Source organism: Peromyscus leucopus, chromosome 15 (genome assembly GCF_004664715.2).
Source record: "Peromyscus leucopus breed LL Stock chromosome 15, UCI_PerLeu_2.1, whole genome shotgun sequence".
In the NCBI taxonomy this organism is placed as follows: Eukaryota; Metazoa; Chordata; class Mammalia; order Rodentia; family Cricetidae; genus Peromyscus; species Peromyscus leucopus.
The window spans coordinates 3,633,009-3,660,445 of record NC_051076.1 but is presented as its reverse complement, the minus strand read 5'-3'; the positions used below and the strand labels follow the sequence as shown (position 1 = coordinate 3,660,445).

The 27,437-nt window shown below is 44.4% G+C and overlaps 1 protein-coding gene across 1 annotated transcript in view; it reads left to right on the top strand.

Annotated features, from left to right (window-relative positions):
* The window catches only part of Plxna2 (plexin A2), a 179,252-nt gene that overhangs the window by 100,836 nt on the left and 50,979 nt on the right, over positions 1-27,437 (top strand). Inside the window, 7 exon segments of the mRNA XM_037211113.1 lie at positions 7,633-7,733; positions 11,098-11,221; positions 12,459-12,612; positions 13,122-13,218; positions 15,461-15,575; positions 22,852-23,052; positions 24,917-25,013. Of these exon segments, the coding sequence (XP_037067008.1) occupies positions 7,633-7,733; positions 11,098-11,221; positions 12,459-12,612; positions 13,122-13,218; positions 15,461-15,575; positions 22,852-23,052; positions 24,917-25,013 (889 nt within the window).

Genomic DNA, 27,437 nt, shown 5'->3' with positions numbered 1-27,437 from the left:
TTACCCCACTTTGATATGGTCATCACAAATGCCTAGAGCCACACTTCAAATCCCAGGCCAGACATAAATCAAAGCATTCTTTTAAGAGACAGATCTTCCTCAGGAGTTTCATATGGATAGGATCTGCTCATGGCTCTTCCATTATGGTTCTGGTTATGATCAGCTTAGAAAATACCTCAGCAGTAAACCTTCTTCTTCCCCAATTTGTCTCCCTCTTTAACTTATCTCATTTTGTGCTGTCTGATTTCTGATTCACCAACTAAAACATTTGTTAAGAAGCAGGAAATTGGGCTGGAGAGATGGCTAAGAGGTTAAGAGCACAGACTGCTCTTCCAGAGGTCCTGAGTTCAATTCCCAGCAACCACATGGTGGCTCACAACCATCTGTAATGAGATCTGGTGCCCTCTACTGGCCTACAGGCATACATGCAGGCAAAACACTGTATACAGTATACATAATGAATAAATCTTAAGAAAAAATTAAAAAAAAAAAGAAGCAGGAAAGTAAGCTGAGTACTGGTGGCACACATCTTTAATCCCTGCATTTGGGAGACAGAGGCAGGCAGATCTCTGTAAGTTGGAGGCCAGCTTCATCTACATAGCAAGTTCCAGGACAGCCAGGGCTGCTACATAAAGTACCCTGTCTCTGGAGGGTGGCAGGGGAGCAGGAAAGCAAAGGAGCAGAGAGGCATGCAGGAAGGATGTGCTGGAAGCCAGACATGGAGCAGCCTGGAAGGAGAAACTTCCTTTAATTCTTGCTTTTGTCCTCTGTCTTTATGTGGGAGGCAGACAGAGCTGGACTCAGTTTCTGCCACCTACAAGACATGTGACCCTGACAGGTTACCTGATCTCAGACTCTGTTTTCTAATGGGAAGACAAGACTAAAAGCATGTCTCTACAAGGTGAGTGTAGGGGATAAGTGAGGTAACAGGCCAAGTGCCTGGCATGCAGTAGATACTAGGTCAGCAGAAGCTACTGGTATATTGTTCTTGCTGCTTTATTTCATTCTACAACCTGTGTTAACTCCTAAGCTCAGAGCAAGGTGATGTCATCCAGCAATCTGTGAGCCACCAGTGGGAGTCCCCAGTACCCCTCTTCCCTGGGTAGCTTTGGATATCCAGTACTCAATCAGCTTTGTCCCTGCACATGAAAACAGAGACACATGGTTATTTTTGGATGGAGACATAACAGGCCAAGGGGACTGTAGTACAATGTAGGTCAAGAGTTTGGTCATAAGAGTGGCTATCCCATGTGTACCTGAAAGAATCAGGGCTAGAGGCTAGGCTGGGCCTTCCTGACCACTGGCAGTCTTTTGGTGTCTATAAGGACCTTGGTCACCATCAGGTGCAAAAGCAGGACAGATCCTTAGCTGCTAGGTATAATCTTCACTGGGCTCTTCCTTGTTTTTGCAACAAATTGCAACAGTGCCAACAAGACATCAAACAAGCCTCAAAAAAAAAAAAAAAAAAAAAAGTACGCATCAGCTAGCACCATTGAGTACCTGCTGCAGGTTGCCTCCAACCTCCTGGACCTACTCTGATTCTGCCTCAGATCTGGTCATCCTCTCTTTTCTGGAACTGACCTTTTCTAACCCATAGCAGGAGCCTATGCAGCTTGTCCCAGGGGAGTAAAAGTCCACTCAGTGTGAGACCCAGTGAAGACAGATCTTTGGAACCTTAATTTTCTGTTGGATCTAGTGTGGATCATAATATATGATAAAACCCAATGGCCTGATCTCTGGGGAGTTGTGCAGATCAAATGAGATCATCCTGTGAATGTAACCCCCTTTTCGGTATTGTTGTGACTGTGCTGTGGGCCTTTATCTACACAGCACCCAGGAAATCATTCTCTAATGTGTGATCGCCTGAATATCAATGACTGTCAGATAATTTCTCAAAGTCGGGGTTGGGATGGGGAAAGAGAAGAAAATGGATTCAGCTGAAATCCTGCAAACTTTGAGTAACACAATCTGTAGGGAAGGACTGCTACAAATGGCAAAAGGGAAGGAGAGGCCAGGGAGCCAGTTCTATCCGTCTCAGCTGCTGTGTGCTTTGCCCCTGGCTCTGGGGACCAGAGGGTTGTTGACTAGGCCAACTGCATGCTCCAGCCAAGCTGTCTATGACACCTCCCACGCTGTCACCTGGCTCTCAGCCATGGAGAAGGCCTGTGTTCCTTTCATTGTGTCATAGCAGGGCACACATGTGGGGACAGGTGTCCCATCTGGCAGGGGGCAAGCAAATTCCAGGGAAGCAGAGGATTAGATGCCCAGTGTCTGGGGAACAGCTTTCCCTTATCCTTTCCCTCCTCCTCTCTATCTCACTTACATGATCCCAAAGGAATCCTGCAAAACTCTGAACACTGAACTCCAGCTGCTACCCTTGCAGCAAGTGGTGAGGTACTGCTGTGGCCTCCCAGCCACTACTATGCCTTGATTTTACCTTCTGGCATCTACTTCACTGCAATGAGTCTTGGTTCCCACTGAACTATGGGCTTTAGCAGGGTAGAGAATGCACCCCTTTTGTCTCTCAAAGTAGTATGACCCAAAGGCTCACTTACTGCCTCAGAGACCCGAGGATTCGGGCATCATCTATATCCTAGAGGGTTTCTACTTTCAAGTCAGGTGTTTCTCTGAAGGTCCCTCCAGGTATCAGAACCATTTTGCTCTTTCCAGGTCTTCATACAGGAATGAGCACTAGTATTCTGTCTTTTCTGGGAATTCTTACATCTGGAGATTTATGCATTTCTCTGTGGACAGGAACTGATCAGAGCCTCTGTCAAGTGTGAGAGTGACAGTTCTACCAAGGTCACAGAGTCATCCTGCCTCAGGAATTGTCTTCACGAACTTCAGGAACAAGGCAGATTCCAGTAGCTTTCCCCAGAGACTTGTCCCCATAGCCAATCATAATCTTAGGATGTCCCTGATGGGTGCCCAATGTACTGAGTGCACCTCATTGATTCATTCTTACATGGGTCTAGCCCTACTAAATAAGGTCCCAGAAGACACCAAGGATGCAGGGCCCCTGGACCATAGGAGCCAAGAACATAGTATGAGTCATCTTTAATTAAGAGTATTTCTTAAGTAAATGACTTAATAGGACAGTTATAGTCATTAGAAGTGTAATTATAAGACATAAGCTCGAACAGGAAAGAATGTGGAGTGTGAGGGTGGAACCCAGTCAGAGGCAGTTTTTGGGTGCCAGGGAGGCAGTGGGCAGGCAGAGGCAGGAGATGATGCCCTTCTATGTGAACTCTCCCATGCAACTCATCTAGGATCTCCTAAGACAACCCAGGAATCTCAGATCTCAGCACTCACTGGAGGGGCTTTGGCCTAGTTAAAATGAAATATTAAGCAAACACAGATTAAAGAATCAAGAAGTATTTCATTAAACTCTGAATCAGCCCTAGAAAAGCCCTGCCCTCCACATATCATGGCCACTCTAGGAGAAAATGCCCTTTCTCCTATGGCCTGAAGCCTGATCCCAATTGGTCCTAGCAAGTACAAGACTGCCACCTGGGGCTCCACACAGGGCTTCTTCAAACTCCCCAGGTTTGATTGAACTTGGTTATTTGAAGATTCTAGGGACTAGGACTTAAAAGAACCTGATTTCTTAAACTAGGTGTGGTAGCATGCAGAGGCAGGAGGAAAGAAATTTTAGAGCCCGCCTAAGTTACATAGCAAGACCTTCTCTGAAAACAAACAAACAAACAAAACAACTAAAATAAAACATAAAATCTAATGGGGTAAGCCCATTTCTCCCTGGGCTTAAAGAGGTCCCTAGAGTTCTTTTGTTTGCATCCAGGCTCTTAAAACATTACTTCCTAGCATAGCCCAAGGGCAGTTTGGTTGGGGGCCTGGGTTTCCTGACCCCAAGACCTGCCATTTAAAGATTTCCTAAGAAGCTTTAAAACTTCAGCACAGCTGCAAACCAACTGGAGAGGTGGCAGTTCTGCCTGAGTGGACCCAGACTTTGTTGTCTAACCTTAAGGTGATAACATGGTTGCAGTTCAAGAACCATGCATTGAGAACCACAGTTCCTTGGTAGCCTCCCAGCCACCTATTTATGAAAGATATTTTTTTGGCTTGTGAATAACAGGCTAAAGAGCTCAGAGATAATCTAACTCTTCCCCAGCCTTCCCAAGGGTACCAGGACCACCTTTCTAACTCATACTCTTACTACCTTGTCCTCATACAGGCTCCTAAGGGATTCTGCTTTCCTGGGTTGTGGGTCTGTCCTTCTGAAATATGTTAAAGATACTCATCCTATAAGACTCAGGCCATGACAGATTCACACAAAAACCTCCTGGCAGCACAAGTAGAAAGAAAACAAAAGTGGGCCATAGACAGAAGTTGCAGGCTTGGTTGCCACTTCCCTAGTAGCTATATTTCAAACAGTAAGAAGATCTCATTTAACCTACTATATGCAAAATATTAATTTTTGAAGATGTCAGTATCAAATTTCTAGTGTGATATTTGCTTTCTTTTCTTTACTAAATCTTCAGGATCAGTATTCATTGGGTATTTATAGCACACCTCAGTTTGGACTAGTACTCTCAAATATTCAACAGCCACATGGGGCTAATGGTGATCCTATTAGACAGTCAGTATAGATACCAAAGTCTTTCTTTCCTCAGAATCCCCTCAGCCTCTTTTTTCTTGTTAACCCTAGAATACAGCACTTTGGTCTTACGACAGCTCATGTACAGCTTGAAGTAGTAGCTGTGTTGTAATACTGTTTGTTTTTATTCTCCTGAAATGTGTACTACCAGCCTATATGGAGCATCAGATCAACAAGTGCTAGCTAATGGAACTGAATGAAACTAAAATTACATGAAGGTAGGGACAGGGAAGGTCCACGAGTGCTTCTTTCTTTAAGGGTCTCCTTCCAGTCACTGTGACAGCTGTTCCTCTGATTTGTGCCTAGCTAGTAGATCATAAAGAATAATGCAAGTTCTCAAGCCTGCCCTCTTTCTAAGTTTCCTGTTTCACTTTACTCTGCCTTTTTAAAAAAAAAATCCCACCAGGAGGGCCCAGGAAATAGGAAAAATAGTTGTGCTGTTGGTTTCATGTTTGGAGAAGAACAGGGTTTCACTATCTCCATGGCACTTGGCATGAAAGTGGGCTTTGTTGCTGGAGACACTGCTTTCATTCAGGGTCCCCTTTCCCAGCTGCTGAGAGCCGGGCTGTGTTTTGACAGACGGGCCGAATGCAATGCAGACAGTTGTTTTAATTTCCAGCCAGATGCAGACATCACTCACAAGGAGCCCAAAACCCAAGAAAGGGAATGGGCACTAGACTGCTGCTCTTAGACCTTGCGGAGTAGACCAGAGGGGTCCAACAGATGCCTACTGGGCACTGGGGTCCCAGATATCCTGAGAGATTGAGAATCATCAGGCCTGAGCTTGGGACCTATTTCTCTAGGAGGCACCTGTCAGAAAGTTGCTTCTTGTAGGTATTGCTGACTGTGGGCAAGTTTCAAGGATTATTCTTTTATAGTGATAGTTGGATGTTGTCTTTCAAATGGCAAATGTACAAGTGTTGGGCTGGATGGCTCAGTAGGCAAAGCATTCACTGTATAAGCATGAGTATCTGAGATCAGATCCCTATAATCCATGTAAAGCTGGACTTGGTGGCATGATTTAGAATCCTGTTGCTCCTATAGCAAGATGGGAGGTGGTACCAGGAAGCATTATGATTTTCTTATGTCAAGGCTCCTCATGCTGACACTGTAAGTCTGTTTTGGTAGTCCATGATATCATTAGCCTCTTTACATGTTACATCACCCTCTTAGTTCACACAGGGCTGATTTGGAATCAACCCAAACCCTCAGGTATATTATGCTTAAGGTTTTTAAATCAATGATTAATTCCCAACCTACATTTAAAGTATCTACTTTTTAAGACAGATTTCCAGATTTTATGCTTACCTTCCCTACATCTTATGTCCTTATTGAAGAGAAGTTTGATTTTAAAGCTGAGCATGTCACTCAGTTGTATTGTTATGGTGCACTAAGGGTGAGTGAATGAGAAAAGATGCCTGCAAGTTCAAGTTAGAATGAGCTTTCCCATGACTGCTTTTGCCCATGATAATCCTTCAGCTTGGAAAGTCTTTTGGGTCTCTCCACCTAATGATTCCTCTCTTCATCATCCTTTTCTTTCTTCTCTCCTTCCTCCTTCTCCTATTATTCCTATTATTTTTATAAGACTGAGTCTTACTTTGTAACCTAGGCTAACCTGGAATTCACTAGGTAGCCCAGGCTAGGTAACTTATAGATAATACTCCTACCTCAGCTCACACTCAATACTCCAAGTGCTAGAATTCCAGACATGTGTCAGCATGCCCAGCTGGATACATTCTTATCCTTGAAGACTCGCCTATAACCTCTGTCTCCATCTTCCTGACAAATTAGCCTGGATGCCCCTTCTTCTGAGCTCCCAAGGCACTAGGTGCTCACACCAATCCTAACTCCAGTGCTGAGCAACATACAAAGTAAATATCAGTTGGGGACTGCCAATTCCAGTGGACTGTTGGGCTTTGCTCTGGGTGAATCTGTGCCATTTGCAGTGGATTCTCTGTTGCTGAACATCAAGGCCACCACAGAGATGACATTCAATAAGCTTTCACTGAGTTTACCACGTTAGGATCCATTCAGACCCGCTGGGAAGGATTTTGTAAACATGTTCCCCTCACATCGTTGTCTCCTGCCAGTGGCAGAATGTTCATTTTATCATTGGACAAGTGTCATGTGTTCACCTGGGCTCACACTTCTAGCAGGTGGTTGTCCTCTATGGCCCAGCAAATAAGCTTGTATTTCCAACCCAGCATGCATTTTTGCAACTCAGAAGCCTCTTACCTAGCCAACAACAGACACCTAAGATATGTTAAATGGAAAACTCATTCATCTAGCCCTTTTGCCTGGCCTCTATTGTCCCATGTGCTGGGCAGGTGCAGGAAAGTGGTGTCCACACACACACAGCTCAGGCCCTTGCCAAGTCCCTCCAGAAAACCACGAGGGGTTTCAAAAGCTGTGCTTTACGGGGGTTGGGGGGTGGCAGGGCAAATTCCCACTAGTCAGGCAAAGCAGAATCAAACAGGCAGCGCTTCTCTGTGGAGGTTCCCATTAAGCCAGACTTCTCAAAGAATGGGAGATTTACTAGAGAAACTGAATGCAGACTTCAGAGAATGAGATAATTGGATCCAGGTGGTACACTTGGTTAGCTATAAAGTGCTAGTGCCATGCTATGAATATTATTTGATGGGAAAAGTTTCTCCCCCCACCCCATGTGTGCTGTGCAGGAAGGATGTCTCAGCCCAAGCCCAGCTGAAAGCTCTTCAGAGATGAGTTTGTGCTACTCAATAGCCTTTCAGCAGAGTTAACCATTTTTAACACTTGCCAGGGACTTGCTGGGCTCTCAAAAAGACACTGGTGGAAAGAAGAAACAGGCTAGAGGATTTCCTTTCTACCTTTGGTAAACTCAAGGAGTCCTGAGCTACCATTCAGACACTTTCTGTTTAGGATTACCCTCTTCAGACTCAACCCAAAATGAGATGGGAACACCTTAGGGGGCATGGATAAAGAAGAGTTTTGAAATGCACCTTCAATTTGTCACAACCTGACCTTCCTCTCTCTGCCAGGTCACCCGGGTCCCTGTTGAATCATGTGAACAGTACACAACTTGTGGAGAGTGTCTAAGCTCAGGGGATCCTCACTGTGGCTGGTGTGCCCTGCACAACATGTAAGTTTGTGGTATTCCAGAGGTGGTCCCAGGATGCAGAAGACTGGGAGGTTTCCTGGTATGATGGACTGGACAGTAGAGGAATTTCCCTCTTTTGAACAGTAGCGATTATAAATGAGACACAATGTGGAAGACAGGAAGAGGCCACACAGTTTGCTTCCTGAATTCAGTCCTTTGCTCATCTTCTCAGCTACTTTGAAAACACATGATTATGTTCTCATGTCATTGTGAAAAATCACAGGGCAGCTGTAGAATCCCTAAATTTTCCAAAAGCCTCTTGCAGTGGCTGGACAAGAAGCTAGGATAAGGCATACAGACCAGATGGTAGAGCAAAGAACTTGGAATTTGCACTCCAGCTAGCTGCTGTGTGACCCTAGGTGAGTGCCTGGACAACTCCAGGTCTACGTTTCTCCTTTGCTAAACAAGGAAAGTGCCTATTTCACAGGTGAATAGCAAAGTCTAAATGAAATAATAAGTGCTTTGGAAATAAAGAAAAGGCAACACAAATCAAAATAATTATTAAGGACTCTGTACCCTTAGGAGGACCCTTCTGGCCTCATTATTTCATGATTCCAAGAAATCTGCATTGCATCCAACTGGCCTCATATCCCTATTCAGATACATCCCCACCATTGAACAACAGCTCAATAGAAATGCAAAATCACACTTAAACTTCCTAATTCGAAGAGCCTAGAGGAAGAGAAAAGGGTGAAAGCCCTAAAGCAGGGGCCTGGCTAGGGATTCTGTTGCCCAATAGTGTTGGAAACTCCATGGCGCCACGCCAGCTACCAAAGCGTCTCTATGAAATGTGCTGGGTTTGGGGTGGAGGCGGAGGCAGAGGGCCAGAGTTCAGGGTCCTGCACAATAGCTCTTGGCTTTCAGCCTCTGCAGCAGGTGTTGGGAGGGCTCTGGAGGGAGGGAAGGGAGGCTTCACAGATGCAAAATCTGGACTGGATTTAAGCCCACTGACAAAGGATTGAGTCCCTGCTTGGGTTTTTGGAAGCATGAGACTTCTCAAAAAGTTTTACACAAGCAACCTCAACAAAACCTGGACAGTATGTTTTCATGTAAGTCAGACAGGTGGTCAAGATGCCAGAGCTAGCCACTCTGCTGAGGAATGGAAAAGCCAATGAATTTGTCTGCCTTCAGTGAGGCTGGCCCAACAATCTGCAGGCTCTTTCTCTGAGGAATTTGACAGCTCACTCACAGCTCTGTGAAAAGGTCCCAGGCTTTAAGCCCTCTCACTCTGCAGTAGTCACTTTTCACCTGTGCCATCTGCCTCCTTCCCCATCCCCCTCCCTGCCTCATCCTCCAGGCTTCAGTGCCTGTTACACTTTGCATATACAGAAAGAGCACAATAGAATTACAGATTGGGGTTATTATTTATTCACAGCAAGAGCACTGCTTTCACCAACTTCTATCTGTAACTATGGATGGATCAATAATGAACCTATCTCTCAGTTACCCTAGAAAACCTCATCTTCCTTTTGGTCCAGGCCAGCTGTGTCTTCTAGAATGACTGAGTCCCATCAAGATAGCCTCAATTTCCTCTGCCCACTGAATTCCTCATTTGTCTTCAGAGAATCTTCCCCACCTACCTGGGTTCACACCTGTAACGAGAGCCTCAATGGTATATATATATAAAGGTGTTCTATGGGAAAACAGACTCACTGATACAGGGTAAGGTAAATCCAGTTGCAAAGTCCTTGGAAAGCTGGGGACCGATCATAGGCTGCTTCATGCCACCTGATCAGGTCTTAACCACCCAAGAGAGCTCGACCCCCTTTCTCCTCCCTTTTAAGTGGCAGATAAGAAGCACTGCCTCTACCAAGGTCATGGGCGAAGTGAATTCCCACCACACGCACCTTCTAGCCATTCTACCTACCAAGTTTGCATGGGGACAGGAGCTGCACCTTTCATATTCAGGTTTCTCATTACCTGACATTGTCATCTTCAGCAGACCCTCTTGACTTTCCTTCCACCTACCCTCCCATACTGCCCAGCTAGCAGGGCAGTGAGGACCCACAACTTCAGCCCCAGGCCTTAAAGCCAGCTCTTCTAAAGAAGTAGAGAATTGATGCAATGGTCTGATGACTGAGAGCTTCTGGGTCCTAGGGGAACTGAAACCTTCCTGTCTCTTCTGTGTGACTTGCCCCTGCAAGTGTGTTATTGTCTCCCAGACTATTATATCTCTGTTAGGGTTGTAGCCACAAATAGTATGATTAAAAAAAGAAAAGATAAAAAGAACCATTTCAGTGAGTCAATGAGATAAAGGCTCTAGTCAACAGCCTACTTTAAAGCTATTGTAAGGATTCACTTAAACCTCCATAATTCTTTCCTTTGACAGCACTCATATTTGGATCCATTATGTACTTGGAGAGGAAGAAGGGAGGAGCTTGGGGAGTCAGGGTAGGAATTACTGCTTGATTGTGGATTACAGTAGTCCTATGTCCTGTTTGGTTATTTGGTTTGGAGCTGCACCAGCACTGAACCTGATCCATAAAACACAGCATGTAGTAGCCCCAAGCTTCACGTTACTTACGTGCCAGCATGGAATGAGGAGCCTGGAGCCAAAGATGAAGATGTCAGGAGAAATGGCCACATGGGCTTTCTGACAGAGGCAGCCCTGGACACATGCTTTGTCTGTCTCTTTGACTTAAGGTATTATTTCATGACACAAACATTTATTTAAAATACACCTTGTGACAGAATATTTTGTTGAATAAAACATGGTATCTTCCTTTAAAGAGCCATTAATCCAGCTAAAGATCACATGGGTCCTATCTCACAGCTAAGACCCTCTCCTGCTTACTAACACCTTGGAGGTGTGTGATAATGTTATTAATCATTATTATTAATATCAATATCACAAGGGCTAGCACAGGGATACATCCACTAAATGCCAGGCTGCATTCTGAGTACTAATTCACTATAACCTTAGAATAGCCTTACAAGGTAGGGTATTATCATCATCCTTGCTATTTTAAGGTTTAGGAAACAGAAGAGAAAGATTAAGTAACTTGTCCAGTGGGATCCAGCTAGCAGGTAACAGGCCTGGTATTAGAGCCTAGCATTCTAGCTGCAGAGTTCATGTTCACAGCCCTGCTTCTCAAGTACCCCAAACTTCTTACTTACTTACTTACTTACTTGAGCATCCCCCTATTACTAGCATGGTGTTCTTTATACCTAACCACCACCTAGGTTGGAAATTATCCTTGATATATCTTTAGCTTTATGTAATAGTGGACACCTGAGAATACAATGAAAATCATCACAAAGCAATAGGCTACAGTGCTGGGGCAGCAAATCTCTATTACCCAGGGACAGTGGAGCCATGACCTCTTATGAATCTGTGTTCATATAGGTGCTCCCGAAGGGACAAATGCCAACGGGCCTGGGAAGCAAATCGGTTCGCTGCCAGTATCAGCCAGTGCATGAGCCTTGAGGTGCACCCCAGCAGCATCTCTGTGTCAGATCACAGCCGGCTGGTGAGTATGCAGCAGGGAGGATGGGGACACAGAGCACACTTCTTTAATACCTGCACATATTAATCAGAATTTCAGTGCTTAAAAAATAATAATTAAAAAAACTCTATGGTACAATACCTAACAGCACATTCTTAGGACATAGTATGACTTTAGTCTTCTGTTTGTTAATTATTCAAGAAAGCCTTAGCTTGCCATTATGTTTGGTGGGCAGGAGAGAGATTAAAGAAATACTAAGACTTGTTCAAAGTGTATGCTTAAAGAGAATATTAAACAAAGTAAAAATAGCCCTCAGCCACCTGTCAAGATACAACCCAAAATATTCTGTGTCCTTAGGCCCTGACTGCAATTTCATTGTGAAGGTTTTATGAGCATTCATGAATGTTAATTAGTTAATGAACCTTCCATAGTTTCAGTTCATTCATACCCACCAGGAGGTTTGGGCTCCAGTGATGCTAATGAAACAATCAGGGAGGTTGTGTCTATTGTGGAAGTAGAGGACAAACTCATTGAAAAGTGGCCGGAATTCAGAACATTTTCCAAATTCTGAAAGTCTAGTGTTCTTTTGTTTTGTTTTGTTTTATCACTAAAATGAGGCTCTGCAAATTTAGCCAGGCCGGAGACTGCTGTTCTAGATGGAGTTCTTAGGTGGCATACATTATTTAGCCATCAGTGACCCTTCTTTGATCCCCTGTGCATCTTGTGAGCCTCCTGCCTCACACCATGGCACTGCTGGAAAGTAGAAAGCACAGAGGGAATAGAGGAGCAGAAGCTCTGGAGAATACAGTTCCAAATAAATGGGTGAGTGGTAGCTGGGGAAAGGATCTGCTGTCTTCTACCATCCTGATGAAGCTTACATTCCAAGGAGCACAAACTAAGGCCTGGGTTAAGTCTCAAGCTTATGACTCACTTGCATATGTGCTTTGCAATTAATTTCCATATCAGATAGAGCAGGGTCTGAGATGCATATTAGTACAAATCCCCTTACTTCCTTAAACACCAAGTGCTTTCTGATGCTAGACAAGATTGAAGAATTAACAGTAACAATCTTTATGAAAACCATTGACCCCCACACACCACACAAACATTTGTTATTCTAATTGCTCAGCATCAAAAATGAAAGATCACTAGACCAATGCCCTTCTCTTATAGACGAAGTCAAGGAGATCCCTGAGCAATTGGTCCTGGCAGGGAACCTTGCCTGGGGCCTGGTTCTCCTGAGCTCTTGCTTTCCCCACAGCTCAGCTTGGTTGTGAATGATGCCCCCAACCTCTCTGAGGGTATCGCCTGTGCCTTTGGGAACTTGACTGAGGTGGAGGGACAGGTGTCTGGGAGCCAAGTCATCTGCATCTCACCTGGGCCCAAGGATGTCCCTGTTATCCCTCTGGATCAAGGTAAGGATTATATGCAAAAAGAGCCATTGGTGTCATGGTAAACATAGGAGTCACAAATATAGACATGAAGCTACCTGACCAGTCTTCACATACAAGATGTTAATATTGGCTTACATAACTGTTTGAGTTTGAAAGCACTGTGCTATGCCCTAAGTGAGATTCAAGGAGGAAAATGTTCATTCCTCCTGGGCTGAGAATGTATAATGTGCCCACTTCCTGTCCCTTCTAGGAACAGGTGAGATTCAGGCAATAGATTACATTGAGCTCTCTCCACCAAACTTGGCTTAAGGATTCTGCTAATATTCTGAAATTTTTCAGTAATTGAGTATGCCTAACCAAGCCAAGGAACTCATGAAATCTGTTACTGAGGAATAGTCTGGTAGGGATTTTCAGGGGCAAAGCATGTTCAGCAGCCTTTCTCTATCTATACTTCTGGGAGTTTCTATGACATGGTCTTCCCCTCAGGGTGTTCACTGGACCCCAGGTTCACACTCTGTCCTCTCTTGCAGACTGGTTTGGCCTAGAGCTGCAGCTGCGATCCAAGGAGACAGGAAAGATCTTTGTCAGCACCGAGTTCAAGTTCTATAACTGCAGTGCCCACCAACTGTAAGCATGCCTCAGACGTATCCTTGCCTGGGTCTGGATATGAGTATAGGGTTCCACTTCCTCCCGCTAGGGCAAGACTTGTGCAGTAGTCACATTAAAGTCTCTCTGGGGGAGGGGGAGTGGTACATGCTCATTTGAATGGCAGTCACTCACCACAGCTCCTTATCTCATTCCTTTGGCCTCACCTCAGTACACTCTACCTCCAGTTCTAAAGCTAGAATGGCAAGAGAAGGGTCCTGACCTAGGAGCTGTAAGAAGAGGTCTTCACTTCAGCCAATTGGCAGTGGCTTTAAAGGCAGGGACTGACAGTGAGTGTGGAGGAGTCCAATATCTGCACAAAGGAGGACAGACATAAGGACAGCAACCTCTCTCAGCATCCAATGAGAGGGCCTGAGCTGGAAGATGCAGAAGAGGCTTTAACTTCAGTGTGTAACATATCCCTCCTCAATATATATTATGAGTAAGACAGACAAGAGGAACAAGAGGTAGACTTGGCCAGATGCAACAAAGGCAGGGCAAGGAGACTAAAGCAGAACTGGGTAAAAATGACCACTACCCACTATATCCCAGTCCCAGATAAACCTGCTTGGGAATTGCAGGCTTCTTGGAGGGAGGACCTGTCAACCTTCATAATCTAAAGCAGTGGTAACAGAATCTATTGTTTGTGAGAGTACCTGTATTACCATGGCAATCCAGTGTGATGTCACCACATTCAGTGATAGATTTCTATGGCAAGGAAGATATTGTCACAGGCAGCAAGTTTTAGCAGAAAAAAAGCAGGCCTCCTAAACAGCTAAGATTCTATTTTATTGCTCAACATTGTTTTATCCTCTCTACTCCTGGAATTTGATTAAAAGTCTGAGTATCAAGTTCAGTTCCCTCTTTTTAATATGGTAAGCTGAGGCCCATAGATAATAAGTGCTACAATGACTGACAAAATCAGCCAGTGGAAGAGCCTAGTGGGGTCCAACAAACACCATTTCTTTCACCCTGGTTGATATTCACTATTTATTTACTTGTTGAATCATACGATAGTATCAAGAATCTATCATTGATGGAGTACATGAAATAGCATTGACTCAAACTCAGAAACAAGGTGATTTTAGACATGACTGGACTTGGGTGTGCATGACTAGAAAACAATCCTTTCTGGGGTATATATGGGCCAAATCACCTCACACACCTTATACCTTACATTAGTCTGAGACCCCTGGATGGAAGCCCCTACCACCCAGACTTATTAAGAACCCCACCAGGTGGCGCCAGATTGCAGGCCTATTTCTGTTCTTAACAGCTTGGTACAGTTCTGAAAAGCAGAACTGTACTGTTGTTATATATAGAAGCTGAGGAGGAGGAAGGCCAGAACTCTCAGTATGTTTTCATTAGAGTGGTTTGCACATACACAGAGCCTCCAGGTGAACCCAAAGAGGAGGAAGTGCTCTCTGTGGAAAGAACATTTATCCCATAGGCATAGGCTATTGCTCCATGCCAGGACCAATGGATATGGGGCAAATGCAATACTGTAACTTTCCCAAGCTCAGTAACATAGGTGATGTGAACCAAATTACTAAATACTCTAATGTTATTCAAGAGGTTAAAATAATAGGTGATTTAACTTCTTCAAAATTATAATCACATTTAACATGATTCTTTCCAAAACCATTTCCTATTTATTATCTCACTTGACACCAAACAGCCCTGTGGACCACACAGGAATGTTTTTTACAGACAGATGAAAAAAATTTAATGCATAATGCAAGTGACTTACTCAAACTGACATCAGTGTTGGCAGCAGGAGCAAGACTATAATCAGATCTGCCTAATTTCTTCCTCTGCATTCTTATAGCTACCCTGACTGATAACCAATGGTGTGATGGCATTAACTATCAGCAATCAAATTTTTGAAAATATAATGCATAGCATTTACCAATTTCTATAATTTAAATACTTCCACCATAGCCAATTTCAGCCCATCAGACTGAAATTCTAGCTTGCAAAATTCCTAGAAATATAAACTAGCACACCTACTGCTACTGTTTTACAGGTTAAATAATTCTCACTGAAGTCCCAGTTCATTCCTAATTGCCTGACCCCATGAACATCTCAGCTGCAGAATCTACAATTCTCAGTACTATAATATGTTCCACTAGTTTACCCTCCCAAGAGTGAGATGAGGATGTAAGGATAACAGCCTTCTTTCATGACAGGCCTGCATGACCCTCTTAATGTCTCTTCCTTGCAGGTGCCTGTCCTGTGTCAACAGCGCCTTCCGCTGCCATTGGTGCAAGTACCGAAACCTCTGCACACATGACCCCACCACCTGTTCCTTCCAGGAAGGCAGGATCAATGTTTCAGAGGTAAGAAGGTTATCTGTGGCATGACAACAAACCCAGACAACCAGCCCCTTTGCACTGCAGATGGTCTGTCCAGTGGTTTAACCATCTTTTGTCCTGGCCTATCTTGGTCACCTTATCAGAGATTCTTCATGTTATAAATAAATGATATTATGAAGCTCAAGAAAGTAGCAACCAATGGCCCCCCAGCAGAGACTATATCTGCTAGACTGCTAAGACTACATTCAAGAGTGTAAAGGTGACTGCCAGTTGAAACTAAAAGCTCAGAGAAAGCATACCCAACAAATAGACTCCATGCTCCAAGAGAGTGTAATGAATGCTGTCTATTCTTTGAGCCTAGCCCTTTGCTTGGCTGTAGACTTACTGTGCTTCAATAGAACATTCACTCTCAACCATCTTTTCATGCCAACTTTTCTTCCAACTCTAAAATTCAATGATTCTTTGACTCTGATGTATTACTGGGTGGGTGGCCTTGGAGACAGAGAAATCCAACAAGTAAAAAGCACCAAGCATTGCCAAAAGTCCTATTATATTATCTAGTTGAAGTGCCTTCCCTAAAGTCTGACCAGCCTTTGTCATTGACACAGTGAAATATCATGTTGTTCACCTTTACTCTGAATATTCCACTTAGTAATTATTCACTAAGGTTAGTTCTCTCACATTTCCCCAATATGCCTCAGCTCCATGAAGCTGCTTCTTCGATTTCCCTTTTGTCTAGTGTTTTTCATGCCCAAGGGTAGCCAATTAGGACTAGACAATTAAGACCTTGTATAATCACAGAGAGGGGGGAGAGAGGAGAGAGAGAGAGAGAGAGAGAGAGAGAGAGAGAGAGAGAGAGAGAGAGAGAGAGAGAGAGAATTCCCCCTTTTCAGTATTTTGGAAAAACTTGCAAATATTAAAGAGTGACCATGGAGTTTTCATATACTGCTGAGAGTGAAAGTGAATGTTCTATTGAAGCACAGTAAGTCTACAGTCAAGTAAAGGGCTAGTATCTAGTTTTCTAGATATATCTCCCTCTTGCTGGAATGCTATACTGATCTTAATGGACACTGGTTATTAATTCAGGCTTGGGATTCTGTGGCAGTTTGAAACTAGTCTTCTTTCTGGTAGTGGGACAGAGGTTAACACAGCCTAGGGGCCAATGAAAGAATTGCCATGGGAAGCAAGCCACTACAGAAGAGCCAAGATCTAGGCAGTGGAAGTTTAGCATTTTCTGTCTTAGAAATGGACCTTCACCATGGCTACTAAAGTTCTGAAGTTCCTTCATAAACTGGAAGAGAAAACTGGGAACCCAGGGAGATGATACAGATGGTACAGATCAGGACAAGAGCAACTCTGTATCAGTGGAGGCCACCCTAGCAGGCAGATAGAAATCCAGAGCCAAGCCTGAGTGACCTACAGCTGGAGCAAGGGCAAGCAGATTGTCACAGGGAGCAAGACAAATAAACTATGGTGGAGAGACCTGAGGGCTGAGCCCCAGAGGGCTAATTGGAAGCAGGCCCAGCCCCCTTCACCACAAGGAACCACTGAAGCATGGCTGCTGCTGGGCAGCAAGTGAGAGATTTGAAAGTCCCAGAGAGCTGGCTAGAGAGAAGCCACTGCCTCCCTGTTAGCAGGATTCAGTGATCACCAAAAGATCTTGGGGGCAAACCCCAGTCTACTTTTCTCTCTTCAGTGTCTGTGCCTTGGGTTGGAAAGCAGCATTGTTCTTGTCCCCTTTATCTCCCCATCAGATTGTGTAGGGAGCTGCTCTCTTGTCCTCATGCATGCTGGCTATTGGTACAGCACCAGACTGAATGGAGGCTGTGAGGGAAGCCCAGAATCCATCCTGCTGGCTTGACTCAGCAAAGGAAGTGGAGGGCAGTTTCCCCACAGTGGCTTAGGGCTGCTTTCTCAAAGTCCTAAAATACAACTGAATCTTTTTACAACACATTCCTTCCTGGTCAATGGCTTCCAGGCTTAGCTTTTTTTTTTTTTTTTTTTTTTTTTTTTTTTTTTTTTTTCTGTTCAAACCTCTGCTTTAGGGGACCCTATTCCCCAAAGTTTGAAGAATAACAAAAGTGTGTGTGTCCAGCTTGGGTCAAGTTTTTTTAGGGATTGTAAATCCTTATATATCATTTTGGGATTACTGGAATATCTTTTTTTTTTTTTCCAATTCCATCAAGCTCCTCCTCCAACTTTGAATCAAAATTTCATGCCTGTATACTTGCAGAAGCAATGTATCACTGATTAGCACTGCCAATTAGCACCACCGATTAGCAGCACTGCAACGGTCACGCCTCATGTGTTCATAGTTCTGCACCTGTGGCACAGTTCTCAGTGTGCCTTCCCAGGACTGTGCCATCAGCATCACCTGCAAACTTGCTAGAAATTCAAATTCTTGGGTGCAATCCCAGATGAAGCTGAAGATTGAGAACCATTGACAGATGGCATTTCAGTTGATTCTCTAAGCTGAATGCATTTTCATATAACTCTTATTTGACATCTGTAGTAACCAGAATGCCAACAATTTAGGGGTATTGCCCAAGGCTGTGGAGAATTCAGCATCCAGAAAAAAACTGACTAATTTGCTCTCTCAGAAAATTGGGGCCTGTGAGCATGTTGGTCTCCATGGCCACAGTTATGGTTGCAGGCATGACTTTGATCTGACCCCTTGCTGTTGGTTATGAGGGTTCAGTTGTGGCTGGACCAACACAAATCTATCTCCACAGATGGAAGTACTTCCCATGGAAGGGTCAGAAGGGCCAGTTTTCAGAAGCTTCTGGGCCAATATGCTTGGGCCTGACAAGGAAGAACTGATAAGCAGTTCTTGAACAGACAGCACATGCAAGTCTGAAACAGGAATACAGTAGCTTACATCTATTGGGTATTTTTCATGTATACATGCCAACATATATTTACCTTATTAGTGAATAAATTTAATGTACTCTTGACTATTTATTAAGCTGATTCTGTAACAGACAAAACTGAGGCTCAATATTCCTCTGATGGTTGGTCTGACAAATGCAGATGTCAGAACTCAATCTAAAGTACCTTTGAACAAGCTAGAATCTTCTGATTCTGCCACATATGTACATATACAAGCAATACACAGTAATCATATTAACAGTTGTTAACCCAGCCTGTTACCACACAATCACTGCATACCCTCTTTTATGTAATCTAGTTGTCAGGTATTACTAAAACCATCTTGTACATGAAGAAGCAGAACTTCATCCGGACCATCTCTCTAGCCCTTTGAAGGTGCTAAGCTTCATCTTCACTGTGCCCTCTACCACTTAGAGCCCTCCAGCTTTCTGACAGACTGACTAGACCTCTATCTCCCTGCAACACAGTGTTAGCAGGTAGTGTGCACAGGAATATGTACAGCTATCAGCCTTGAAAGCTCATCTCCCTCCACAGCTGGAACAGACCTAGTGAGATGTAGATATATAAATATCTTCTTTACACCCATCCCAAGGGAAAGATAGAACCAAATAAATCCGATTAGCTTCCCAGGATGCTGGCTGCTCTCACTCTTTGAAGTCCAGTGGGTGAAGATAATGCCATTTCCACATGGAAAAAGTCCTTTTGAGAACTAACAAGTCCTCAGCACAAAATCAGGGGGGATCCCAACCTGAGTGGGCTGCAAGGCTGTGGCCCTGCCTCTTACCCAGCCCTGGGATGTTCCCAAACAGGGCATCTGTTCACCTTCATTTAAACTGAAATACCTACTGAGAAGACTTGGCTCCAGTGGGGGATAGACAGAGGAGATAAGATGACCTAAAGCTATTATTGGGAAGTCTTCAGGGTCAACAAGGGCCAACAGTAATTTAATAATGTTAATAAATATCTTAACATTCTACAAAAAAGTTATTTATGGTTATTGGGGTTTTTTGTTTTGTTTTGTTTTGTTTTTTTGTCCTTAGGACAAAAACATTCTCTCTCTCCTCTCTCTTTCCCTTCCTCCTTTTCTCCTCCTCCTCTCCCTTTCTCTCACTCCATTGTGTGTGTGTGTGTGTGTGTGTGTGTGTGTGTGTGTGTGTGTGTGTACAGAAACAAGTGGCACAAGAATAGCTTCAGATGGAACCTGTCACTTTCCCAAGCCCCAGATGTACTGAAGTTCCAAGAACTCTTGAGACTTCCTGGCTGTTGATTCTCTTGCCTCTGCCCTTGGCCTTACCGTTGTCATTTCTACCCCTTCCCTTCATCAGTTATCTCATGGATCCATCTCACAGACCAGGTCTACATCCTTTTTGTTGCCAAAGATGCAAATTGTGTGCTGGGAACACCAACCACTTCTTTCTACCCTAGAAATAGAAGAAAAGTTCTTTTCTATCTGGCCCCAGAGCAACTGCCAAATAAACAAAGCCCAATGCATCCTTTTGCTACTAGACCAATCTTGAGCATGTTTAGGTATTAGGAAAGAGCCTATTCATCATCTTTAAAACTAATTTTAAAAGACCTAAAAGAGCATGCAGAAGTTTTCTAAAATTCTATTCTTTGAAAAACTGTAACTTATAAATAACTTCTGCCCATGGCTTGCCAACCTCTAAGCTCGATATACATTGAGTATATTCAGCTATCTCTCCATGGTCACAGAGGACAAGGACTAGTTCCAGAACCTTTTACAGATGTAAAGTCCCTTCTGTTAAACCATGTGATATTTTCATAAAACCATACACATTCTGTCCTGTATCTTAAATGATCTTTAGATTACTCAGAATCTGTCACTCTGTATCAATGCTGTATGAGTAGCTTCTTTCTTTATTTGGGAGATAATCACAGTGGAGTCCTTGTATATATCTAGTACAGGTATAACTTTTGTTTTTCAAATATCTTTGGTCCTTGACTGATGGAATCAATGGATACTGAGGGACAATTATAGGGAAATTTTTGTCATCAAATGTTTAAAGGATTCTACAGTCTTATTTGCTGACCTGAAACATCATACTTCCAAAAGCATATCTTTAAGAGTCTAGGCCTCCTGAAATTTAAATTTGTTTTCTGAACTCATTAGAGAAACAAGAATTTGTCTTTTATAGCACTTAGTTCCAAATCTGAATTAATCTCCTCTCTCTGTCTCTGTCTTTGTCTGTCTGTCTCTCTGTCTGTCTGTCTGTCTCTCCTCTCTTTCTCTAAGCCTACACACACACACACCCCACAGCATTATACATCAGACTTCTATCATAAATTCTAACCTGTTAGATTCTGGCTAGATTTTTAGCTGCTGACTGGATGGTCTTCTTTTCAGTGGGATACCTGGGTTTCCTGGCTATAAATCTGTGAAAGACTCTGTCAAATGTGCCTGCAGGTGATGAAAGTAAAAGAGCTCTAAAGAGCAGGTTTGTGAGTCGGCAGCTTGAGCAACTGGCACCTGAACTAGGACCCATCTGTTCTGGTATTCCTTCTGATCCAGTCCCTCTCAGAAATGCTGCATACTGAAATTCTCCTATGCAGTGACTGGCAGGCAGGAGTGGCCAACTTACCCTGGAAGTCTTTCTAGTCCTCCCAGACAGGATTCAATAGGAAATTCCCCAGGCTTCAGCTCTGTATAAATGGTCATACTCCTCAATAGATAAGGCTGTGCCTTTAGGAAATTATGGAGCTCCAGAAACCGTGGCCACCTATAGTCCTAGCTTGAGAATCAAATTGCTTCTTAAGTTTCCCTTATCTCTTACCAGCCCCCAAACTTAAAATGAAAAAGAAACTACAGAATTCTTTTGTCTATTATTTTATTTTCTTCTTTACATTCACCCTTCTGCAAACAATGGCTAAGTATCCACTACACATCTGACACAAGATGAAGACTTGGACTGTGGAGTAAGTTCAGGTCCAGTCCTTCAGAAGATCACAGCCCAGCAAGAAAAACAAGTCCACAGGAGTTGTCGCCCCGCAGATTCAGTGCAAACATGGGCAATACCTAGAGTTCTACGTGAAGCCAGTGTGGGAAAGGGCCAGTCCAGCCTTCCTGAGCCAAATTGGAAAGCTGGGTATTTAATGCTCAGCTATCTGATTAAGTTGAAGTAGAACAGAGGGCAGGAAGAAGATGGCAGTGGTGGGTAGAAGTTAGTCTTTGATACGGAGAAAAGCATGTATAAAGGTCCAGGTTTAGTGTTAGTATGAGAAATGGCACCACAGAACTATGTGTTCAGTATGTCCAGACTTTGATTTACAAGAATGAACAGGTTTAGAGGCAAATACAGACCAGAGTATAATAGGTTTACAGCTGGAATCTGAAGGGGGGAAAAAAAAAAAAAAAGGACTGTGTATGTCCACACAAAGGAGCTGACTAGCTCTGTAGATCTTCAGTAGAGATTACAGTTGCTCAACAGCCTGTGTTACACAAGGCTTCCAACAGGGATGGCTTCTACTATCTGAAATTTGAGACTGTCCATACCTTGCAGAAACTCAGGCAGCAAATACCAGCAGTACCCTCTTGTAGTCACATGAGCCCCAACATGTTCCCAAAGTCCCTCTAGGAACTAGTATCCAGAGAACAGGGACGGTGGAGCCTCCTTCAAGAACTCCCTAACTGATCCCTGGATATTAGACATGTTTCCATGTGAAGAGTTTCCACATCCCCCCTGTAGGGGGCAGAGAAGGCAACAAGACTCCCGGTTATGTTGGACCTCTGCCTCCAGACACAATGGAGGAAAACTGATCTCTTCTCCTCTCTTGTGCATCCTCCTCATGGCCCCTCCCTACCACACTTCCCTATTTGGATTTTGTTTCCCAAAGCAGCATAGCATTCACACATGGTAATGAAATGAGATAAAAGGCCAGAGCAAGGATTTAGAGCGTATCTGGGGGGTTGCGGGGGGGTGGGGGGGTACTTGATCCCCCTCCTGGAAAGCCTGGCTCAGCTGGAACTGAGACGCTGAAGCTGTAGATAACTGCTGCCTCAGGCATCAGACAATGTAAAGGGCCAAGGGGCTGGGGAACCAGATAAAACCAGAGGTGGGGTGTCTGAGTTGGGGACATGAACCCATGGAGGCTCTTTCATTTAGTCTCCAGAGATAAAACCCACAGTTTGCCATAAGGATGTTTGAAAGTTAATTTCTAAATTGTAATACACACCACCAAGATTAGGATGCCTTGTGGAATAGTGTTGACAATATCAAAGCCCAGTAGGAAGAAAAGATTTCATCCCCTACTGACTCAACATACCTCTTAAATAAGGTGCAGCTCTTCTCATGGGCTACCCACCTGAAAACAGGAAGTTCCTGACTGGTATTAGGTTCTACCCTCTTCGGGCTTAACTCTGAGAACTAATGGAGCTCTCTGCTTGCTCACTTAGGACTGTCCCCAGCTTGTGCCCACAGAGGAGATTCTGATCCCAGTTGGAGAAGTGAAACCAATCACCCTCAAGGCCCGGAACCTTCCCCAGCCCCAGTCTGGCCAGCGGGGCTATGAGTGTGTGCTCAACATCCAAGGGGCTGTACACCGAGTCCCTGCCCTGCGCTTCAACAGTTCCAGTGTGCAGTGCCAAAACAGCTCGGTAAGCAACTCACACACATGCCAAGACCTTAGATCATGTAGGATCACAGGCAGTGCCACATTACCAGGGACAGAGAAACCTGTAAGCACCCTGAGCCAGTGAGCCATGTTCTCAGAGGAGAGAACTCTCAAGGGAACTTAATGACAGAAGGTGAAATTTGGAGGTTCCTTCTGAAGTTAAAGAACACATTTTTGCCATTGGGGAAACTTCTGCCAAAAGGAATCAACCCCACCAACACCCTATCAACATGCAATATATGAGAACACTGGTGGGCATCACTGGGATGAGAATGGGCAAAAAGGGGTGGGAGGAGAGGAAAGAGATGCAGCATTTCAGGAGCCAAAAGGGTTAATCCTGCCCAGAATGGTGGACAGAAAGCAGGAGGTGTTTAATTATAATTCCAGCCCAGAGAAGATCTTTTTATCTGCCAACTCCCTGTCTCTGACTGTGGGGGGTCAGCTCAGAGATGAGGGACGTGACAAAGGTGTTGAGGGAAGCTAATTCGCCCGGGAGAGATAAAGAGAATCTGGGCCTCTTATCAGGGAGCTGTCAGATTCTGGGGTCACAAGCGTTTGATAGAATTTGTAATCGGTGCCAAGTGTGCAGGAAGCCAGGCTGAGAAAGAGAGCACAACAAAGGAGAAGGCAATGGAAGGCTGGGCAGGAGAGCAATGGTGGCGTGCCCTCCAGAGCTAAGTGACCAGAAATGGGCAGCCATAAAGAGGGGCTGCCCAGGAGACTTGACAGGGTGCAGAGAGGATGGGGCCACCCAGGAGGTTGTGAAGGGCTTGAAGATCCTCTGTGATGTCCGAAGAACAGAAGACTCAGCCTCTCTAGGGATTTTTTTCTGCTGTGCTAAGAGATCCCCAGGAAGATGTGAGCACTTTCTTTATTAGACACTAATCCAATAAAACCTATCTACAGAGGGGGAGCACAAGGCTGGGGAGATAGCACAGTCAGTGGAGTGCCTGCCACCCAAGCTGAAGAACCTGGATTTGGATCCCCCCATACCCACATAAAAATGCTGGTCACAAAGACTCAACTATAATCCCAGTGCTGGGGGTGGAATGGTGGAAGATCATTGGAGCCCATTTGGTAGCCATTCTAGCAAAATCTATGAACTCCAGCCCAATCTCAGAAAATGGGAGAATGATTAAGGAAGACACCCAGCCTCAACCTCTGGCCTCTATATGCATTATGCACATACGCACATTTGTACATACAAACACATCAAAAACTCATCCCATACACCTGAGAGACCAACCAGCCACTCCACAACTGTTGCCACATGCCCTGTTATAGGCTCTAGGTGTGAGAGACCAGTGAGGACATTAACTTTGAGTCCCCAAAAGTGGACTCTAGAGAGGATAAATGCACCCATGAAAGAATGAATTGTAGTTCCTGGAAAGTACCACACTAAAGACAGAAAATGGCAGCATCAGGAGTTCAAGGCTGGGGGTATGGGGGACTGGGAGGGACATAAGAAAGGACACAGGGAGGATGAATGAGAACTAGACTTAATGAACAAGGGTAAGCTGAAAGGGTGGCAGTTGTAGGGAGAAAGCAACATTTCTTTTGAGATGCAGACTCAACCAATATACAGAGAGGGTCTTCAGCAAGTGTGTTTAGAGCTGATGAATTCAGCAGGAGAAAGGGGTAGAGATGGAGACCTGAGCTTTTTCAAATTTCAGAAAGAACTGAAGGCTAAGCCAGAGGCTTAGGAAAGCTCCTGGTAGCCTTATTAACTACAAGTCAGGGACAAGGTGACATAGGGTCCCTTTGGGCAGCCTGAGGAGTTGCTTTGCAGTCTGACTTACTATGAGAGACAGCCTTGAGAGATGTGTGTTCCTGTCATCTCCCTACAGTACCAGTATGATGGGATGGACATCAGCAATTTAGCAGTGGATTTCGCTGTGGTGTGGAATGGCAACTTCATCATTGACAACCCTCAGGACCTGAAAGGTAAGCAGCTGCTTCCGGGTGCAAGTTTGATCTTTTCATGACCTTGGGAAAGGCTGGGGTTCAGGAGATCAGAGCCGACTGCTGCTGTGCCTTGAATAGCACACTCCCTCTGCCAGAAGAGCTCTTCAGAGACTCCTAAAGCAACATTTGAAGCCATCAAAGGAGTCCTGTTGGGAGCCCTGTTTTATTACAGCCAGAGCATCCGCCAAGCGGCTGCCCGTTCTTCTGCACTGTTCTCTGGCTCCTGGTAGCTTTGAAGTATCTGTGGAACCTGACCTAGGAGAACAGCAGGCAGAGCATCCTGCCAGCTTCCCTAGAAATGGAGATGCTGCTTTCATGCAGGCTCTCCTTCCCGTGTTCCCAGCCCTGGTCACTTTCACAGCACAAAGAAGGCTTGTACGTCTGCACTGTAGTCCTGAGACTGGCGAGGGATTCCTATGCTAACTCAGGCTCACATCTAAAGCAAAGAAGCTCAGAAAGGGGAGGGGGCAGGGTTAGAGCAAGAGGGAAACTCTAAGGCTCCTAACCTGTAAGCTCTCATTGCACTCATCCAGAAAGCAGGTCCTGGCAGGCCCACCCTCAGGGCAGCCCTTCAGAATGACCCAACTACTGAACACGTATCATATAAAGCATTCATTAAACAATTCATTTGAGTTCTTTTTATTACTTAGTAACTCTAAATGTATGCTATTATTATTCCCATCCTATAGATGGTGAAGTTGAGTCATAGTTAAGTGCTGAGACAGTCTGACTTCAGAGCTGGCATGCAACTTAGTACACAAGATGAGGACCTATTGCCACTGCTGCTGGGCTCTGAGTGGGATTTGAAGCCCTTCCCCCATTGAAAGCCATATATCCTATTATGCTTCAAGTAAATGGAATTATCATAGCCTCTGATTCAACTCCTGGGTCACCCCCTGGGTACCAGGAGGGCAGTTAATATAAGGATAGGGTTTGCAGATGCCTCAGCATCTATGGAATACAGACAGCTTCTTGTCCGAGGTACACTGTTAAAGTCAATGCAACCTACATTGCAAGACAGACTTCAGTACAGGTAGTCTGTGTTTGCTTGCTCCTAGACTAGATCTTTTTCACCACTAGAAGATAAGAGATATTTTCCTTACCACATTAGATCAGTTAGATCCCAGAGGTTGCACCCAGAACCTGGAGGAAAATGTCCAGGTCCAGACTGTTACATCAGACTCTCCTGACATCTACAAGATTCTGTAGGTGCACAAGCAGCCTCCTCATGCCTTCACACTTGTGTCTACTAGATCCTTAGTGTCCGAGAATGCTGTACATGACTTGGGTTCAGTGGGCTACTGTGTTTAAGTATTCAGGTTCCCAAATTCAGCAAACCAAGTTCCACTGCTGGTGCTTCTACTTGAACCATGCAAGTTTAGACTACATCCTAATGTCTTCATGCAAACCCTAGAGGAAAGGAAGACCACTGCTTAAGGTTTTGCTGAGGATTTGCAAAGCTCATGGCTAAAGACTACATGATCCAGATTTATAAATGCCTTGCAAGTACTGGCTCAATTTCAGATTCCCTTCACCTGTCCAGTGCCTTGGGGACCACAGGCATAAGAGTATGTATACTTAGGATGCTGAATGGTCTGTGCAGCTAGAACCAGGAAGCTGGATGGAACAGAGGTATCAGGGAGTGCCATGGAAGAATGAAAAATGCATCTCCCTTGGGGAATGTACCTGACCTCTGGCAGAGGCACAAAGACATGTCAAAAAGCTTAGGACAACTTGGCTAGACAAGCTGAAAAGTGACTTTCTGAGTCATTGCTCAATATCCACCATGGGATTATTTTCAGGAACCTCCAGAATGGCATAGTATTTATACCTAACCACAAACATCTCTAGATGACTTACAATGTATGATTGAATATAAATGTGGGGAAGAGAGTTGTGCATGTTAGTTATTAAGTAATGATAACAAAATATCTGTCTATACATATACAGATGTATCTTCTTTTAGATGCTGAATCCATGAGCTAATTATATTCATCTGGAGAATTTGCTTGGAGCTCTGAATTCCCAGTACTAACAAGAAAGGACTAAACCCAGGGCTCATGCCACAACTATGCTTGATAGCTAGTTCCTCTAGGGCCTCTAAGTCAGTTAGAGAAAAAGCAAAGCAAAAGGTTTGCAGAATGATCATGTGACCTATCAAGAACTAGTTTGTCCTCACTGGGGACACATTCTTCATCTACACTGGCTGTGATGGGGCTGTGTTATACTTTCCTTGCTAGCATGCCTCCTACTTCAGCCACCTGGACTTTCTTTAATCCAGGGTGCCAACCAAGATTCTTCTTTTTTCAGGACCCACCATCAGCAGCACAACAAGGTTTACATCAGGATTCGGGCTTGAGACCAGTACCCATAGTAAGCTAGGAGAGTCAATATGTTTCTTTT